The sequence below is a fragment of the Camellia sinensis genome, chromosome 15 (assembly GCF_055761805.1).
Source record: "Camellia sinensis isolate YWXY chromosome 15, ASM5576180v1, whole genome shotgun sequence".
Classification (NCBI taxonomy): domain Eukaryota; kingdom Viridiplantae; phylum Streptophyta; class Magnoliopsida; order Ericales; family Theaceae; genus Camellia; species Camellia sinensis.
Window position 1 is genome coordinate 19,317,079 of NC_138975.1, and position 5,438 is coordinate 19,322,516.

A 5,438-nucleotide genomic window follows, 5' to 3' on the forward strand; every position below is an offset into this window, starting at 1 on the left:
TATAAGAGTCAGGTGAAGCAGGCATGCAACAAGGGTTTCACCCTTGGTTGGATGGCTGCCCTAAAAAAACTTGATGTCCTCGAGGACTCCTCCCTCAAGAACGCCGACGCCCTTCTCCTGCCATTCCTCTATACTCCAAGCCAATTCAAAGACGATTCTAAGCCTGAGAAGGAAGCATTGGTGAGGAAAACAAAGGAAGCTTCTGGGGCCAAGTCCCCTACTCTGAACGAGCAAGTCATAGACTTGTCTCAGGATGAGGAGGGTAAGGTCTCTAAAGATGCCTCCTCTCAGAGGACAGACTCCGAGGTGCCGTTCGCCGATAAGAGCCTTGATCAAACTCTTCAGGAGATTGATGCTGAGCTCGCGGCTGAGAAGTCTTCTCAACTGTTTTATGGGGGTGAGACACAACCCGCTGTCGACGCCGAGTAGTTTATTTTGACGTTTCCTTTTTGCTCCTTATGCCTTGTGCTTTTCTTTTTTGGAGTACTGTAAGCTTTAATTTGGCTGATGTGCCACTTTTGTAATTTGAACAATTACTTTTTAATGTTAGGCCGAGGTGCCTTCTTTCTTCTCTGAATGCATTCTCTAATCTCTTTTTGGAATGTTTGTCTTCTTTCTTCCACTCTTGTATGACTTTTATACTTAGAATACTTTGTATGTCTTCAAAGTACACCTTGACTGTGTAATCTTCTCGGGGTAATATACCTCGGATATACAAACCAATGCTTTTATCTCGGCAAGTACGCAAGTACTTCTTTCGTTTCAACCTTGGCTTAACTTGTAAATTTTTTTCCAAAATTTCAACAAGTGTTTTAACCAATCTCCTTTTAACACAACCTCAGTTTAACTTCAACTTGTAAATTTAAATTTCAACAAGCGTTAAACATGACCTCAGTTTAACTTCAACTTGTAAATTTAAAATTTCAACAAGCGTTAAACATGACCACAGTTTAACTTCAATTTCATCTTGTAAATTTAAAATTTCAACAAGCATTAAACATGACCTCGGTTTAACTTCAACTTGTAAATTTAAAATTTCAACAAGCATTAAACATGACCACAGTTTAACTTCAACTTGCAAATTTAAAATTTCAACAAGTGTTAAACGTGACCTCGGTTTAACTTCAGCTTGTAAACTTAAATTTCAACAAGCGTTAAATGTGACCTCAGTTTAACTTCAGCTTGTAAACTTAAATTTCAACAAGCGTTAAACGTGACCTCGGTTTAACTTCAACTTGTAAACTTAAATTTCAGCAAGCGTTAAACTAATTTTAGCTTGTAAATTCCATCTTCCAAGTACCGTTTTGCACTTTTTGCCCCCCTAATGTGAACCTAAGTTCCACTTGGGTTCTCATTATGCATGTATTCCAGAAACATCGTTATGTATCTCATCAGTCACAAGTATAAAAAATCAAGCTAAAACTTTATTATTACTTCGGCTAATAACAAAGAACAAGAAAGTCTAATGATAGAAAAATTTCAAATTGCAAGTATTCTAGGGCCTTGGCAATTCTTTGCCTTCACTATCTTCAAGCCGATATGCCCCATTGCCCAATACCGAGATGATTCTATAGAGTCCCTCCCAATTTGGGCCAAGCTTGCCCTCTTTGGGATCCTTCTTATTGCCGACGACCTTTCTCAAGACGAGGTCACTGACTTGAAACTCCCTTGGGTTGACCTTCTTATTATAAGCTATGACAAGCTGCTGCTGGTAGGCCCCCAGCTGTATTGCTGTTTTCTCTCTTCTCTCTTCTAGTAGATCCAGATCTCGGGCTAAAAACACATCACTAGTTCCATTCTCCATTGCCTGGGTTCTGATTCCTGGGATGCTGACCTCCAGCGGAATAACTGCTTCTGTGCCATAAGCCATGGCAAATGGGGATTCTCCCGTTGATCTTCTCGGTGTAGTCCGATATGCCCAGAGTACACTGGGCAACTCATTTACCTACTTTCCCTTTGCTGCTTGTAGCCTCTTCTTTATCCCATCCAAGATAACTTTGTTGGATGCTTCTGCTTGTCCATTGCTTTGAGGAAAACTTGGGGTCGAAAAGAAATTCTTGATTTTGAAATTTGTACAGAAGTTTTTGATTAGCTTACTGTCAAATTGTGTTCCATTGTCTGCAATTATTGCTCATGGGATCCCAAACTTGATAATGATGTTCTTCCAGATGAAGTTATTCACATCAATGTCTCGAATCTTAGCGAGGGGTTCAGCTTCTACCAATTTGGTGAAGTAATCTGTTGCCACTAGCAGGTACTTCCTTTGCCCAGTTGCTTGAGACAGTTTTCCAATAAGATCCATGCCCTATTGGGCAAATGGCCAAGGACTGGACACTGGGTTCAAGTCGGCTGCTAGTTGATGTATCAGAGGTGCAAACTTTTGGCACTTCTCACACTTCTTCACATAAACTTCAGCATCTTTCTGCATATAGGGCCACTAGTACCCTTGAGTAATGGCCCTGTGGGGAAGTGACCTGCCCCCAGCGTGGCTTCCACATATTCCTTCATGTATCTCGTATATAAAATCTTCAACCTGTGTAGGGTGCACACACCTCAGAAGGGGTCTAGTAAAAGATCTTCTGTAGAGGTGTCCTTTTGGGGTCAGACTAAATCTTGCCGACTTTAGTCTGATCATGTGCGCTTCTTTTCAGTCATCAGGCAGCTTCCTGTCTTTAAGGAATGCTATTATTGCATCTATCCAACTTGGTCCCATCTCCACACACATTGCTTCGCGCTCTGTGTTCAATGGTTCTATGTTTGGACCTGGCAAATAGTCAACCATTATCGTCCTTGCCTCTCCAGGCTTCATTGCACTAGCCAGGTTGGCCAAAGCATCGGCGTGGCTGTTGTCATCTCGGCTTACCTGCTGAAGTCGACAATTTTGAAATAGGGCTACCAGTCTGCCCACTTCCTTTGCATAAGCCGACATCCTTTCGTTTCGGGCTGCATATTCGCCGATTGCCTGGTTGACTATAAGTTGGGAGTCACAGAAGATTATTACCTCGTCAGCTTCCATGGCTGCTGTTAACTTTAGTCCTGCGATTAGTGCTTCATATTCTACCTCACTGTTTGAGGCTTTAAACCCCAAACGAATGGACTGTTCCAGTATCTGTCCATCTGGCGATACTAGTACTATTCCTGCCCCTGTTCCTTGTCGATTTGAACTCCTATCAATAAATAATCAGAAGGAGTCGCCAATGTAGATACTGCAGGGCCTGAGTTTCTCTTTGTCCCTTTGTTCTATTGTCCCCTGTTGGGTTCTTTCTAGTTGCATACCTCGGCTCAACGGAGCCCGATGTATGGCGGCCTCCGGTGTAAATTCGGCCACAAAGTCGGCTAAGACTTGGCCTTTGATTGCTGTCTTGGGTCTGAATTCCAGGTCATATTGGCCCAAGGCCACTGCCCATCTGGCTATTCTGCCTGTTAAGTCTCCCTACTACAACAGTGACCTTAGAGGATGTTCTGTTAACACCTCGATTTTGTGGGTTTGAAAGTAATGATTCAGCTTCTTGGAAGCCATTATTAAAGCCAGTGTTAGCTTCTCCAAGGATAAGTACCTAGTTTCTACATCTGTTAGGGTTTTACTCATGTAGTAAACTGTCCTTTGCTCTCCCTTTTCTTCTCTGACTACTACTGTACTCACTGCATGCTCTGAAACTACCAAGTATAAGAACAACTCCTCTCTAGGTACTGGGTTTGAGAGAACTGGAGCTGTGGTCAAATACCTCTTCAAGTCGGCCAAGGCGGCTTCGTACTCCTCGGTCCATAAGAAGTCTGTGGCCTTCTTTACTAAGTTGAAGAAAGGCTTGCATTTGTCTGAGCTTCTGCTTATAAATCTATTCAGGGCTGCAGCTCTTCCAGTTAGTATTGCACCTGTTTTGCCGACGTCGGGCTCTTCAGCTCTAAGATGGCCTTGATCTGATCTGGGCTAGCCTCAATGCCCCTTCTGGTCACCAAGTATCCCAAGAACTTACCAGATCCAACTCCAAATGCACACTTTGATGCATTGAGTCGGAGCCGATATGTTTTTAGGATGTTAAAGACTGCCTTTAAGTCTTCTAGATGATCCTTAGATTCCCTGGTCTTCACAACCATGTCATTGATGTATACCTCCACTGTTCGGCTAATTAGGTGTTTGAATATCTTAGTTACCAATCTCTGGTAAGTTGCTCCTGCATTTTTCAACTCAAAAGGTATCACTCTGTAGCAATACAGCCCTTTTAGGGTGATAAATGCAGTCTTCTCCTCATCTGGGGGGTACATGGTTATCTGATGGTACCCCCTGTAGGCATCTAGGAAGCTCATCCTTTCATGCCCTAAAGTGACATCCACCAATTGGTCAATCTTAGGTAAAGGGAAACTGTCTTTGGGACAGGCCTTGTTTGGGCTGGTAAAGTCCACGCAGACCCTCTATCTACCATTCTTTTTCTTCACCACCACTATATTTGATAGCCATGTCGGGTAATTTACCTCTCGAATGGCTCTGGCCTCCAGAAGTTTTTTTACTTCCTCTTCCACTGCCTCAACATGCATCAACGTCAGTCTTCTTGCTCATTGGATTACAGGTTTGGCCAACCTGTCTACGTTCAGTTTATGGCAAGTGACCTCGAGGTCAATGCCAGGTATCTCGTAGGGCGTCCAGGCAAACACCTCAATGTTTGCTCTCAAGAACGCCTTTAACTCTTTTTCCTTTTCCTTGGCTAAGCTCGAGCTAAGAAGGAAGAAGCGTTCTTCATCCCCTTATTGGATGATGATTTTTTTCAAGGCTTCTTCACTCTTCTCGGTTGGCTCCTTGTTGACGTCCTCTAGGACTTCTACGTCCTTGTCTTCGATCTCTACCCTTTCTGGTTCTCGTATGCTGTAGGTGGATTTCATTGCTGCCATGGTGCAGTTCTTTGCTTGTAGCTGATCCCTTCTAATCTCCTCTATCCCATGCTCTGTTGGGAATCGCAATAGCTGATGCAATGTTGAGGGAACAACCCTTATTACATGCAACCATGGCTTTCCCAAGATGGCATTGTAAGGGGAGGGTGTGTCGATTATGGTGAATTCTGTTTTTATCTTTCTGTTGCCAGCCTGCACCTCCAAACTTTCTGCTCCTACTGGCCATGTCGACGTTCCATTGAACCCAACCATTGGGCCATTGGACTGCTCCATATCGTTTAGGTGAAGGCCAAGCTCCTTGTAACATTTGACATACATGATGTCACAAGAGCTTCCTTGGTCAATTAGGATGTGCTTCACTTGGCACTTCCCAACCTGGAGGGATACTACCAAGGCATCGTTGTGTGGATGTTGCACCATCTCCAGGTCTTCTTCGGTAAAGGACACCACTGGTCCCCGATTCTTGTCTGCCCTAGGCCTCTTATTCTCGACCTGATACACATGTTGCAGGTGTTTTACCTTCTGGGTTTCCCCCCTAATCTCATTCTCGTTCA

The 5,438-nt window shown here is 43.6% G+C and overlaps 1 protein-coding gene across 1 annotated transcript; it reads right to left on the minus strand.

Moving 5' to 3' along the window:
- Positions 1 to 2,088: 2,088 nt before the first annotated feature.
- On the minus strand, positions 2,089 to 5,157 carry LOC145812840 (uncharacterized). Its single transcript, XM_082908064.1, has 3 exons — positions 4,997 to 5,157; positions 2,864 to 3,167; positions 2,089 to 2,118 (listed from the first exon to the last, which is right to left on the minus strand). Exons 1-3 carry the CDS (start codon positions 5,155 to 5,157, stop codon positions 2,089 to 2,091), a joined length of 495 nt encoding a protein of 164 aa, XP_082764190.1.
- Positions 5,158 to 5,438: the final 281 nt, after the last annotated feature.

What these genes read in the sequence shown, in the direction of transcription:
- LOC145812840 (XM_082908064.1), bottom strand. Translation starts at nt 5,157, where the DNA reads ATGGAGCAGTCCAATGGCCCAATGGTTGGGTTCAATGGAACGTCGACA. An exon ending in GCCATCTTGGGAAAGCCATG is followed by an intron (nt 3,168 to 4,996) that starts GTTGCATGTAAT and finishes ATTTATTGATAG; the next exon opens with GAGTTCAAATCGACAAGGAA. An exon ending in AAAATTGTCGACTTCAGCAG is followed by an intron (nt 2,119 to 2,863) that starts GTAAGCCGAGAT and finishes CAATAATTGCAG; the next exon opens with ACAATGGAACACAATTTGAC.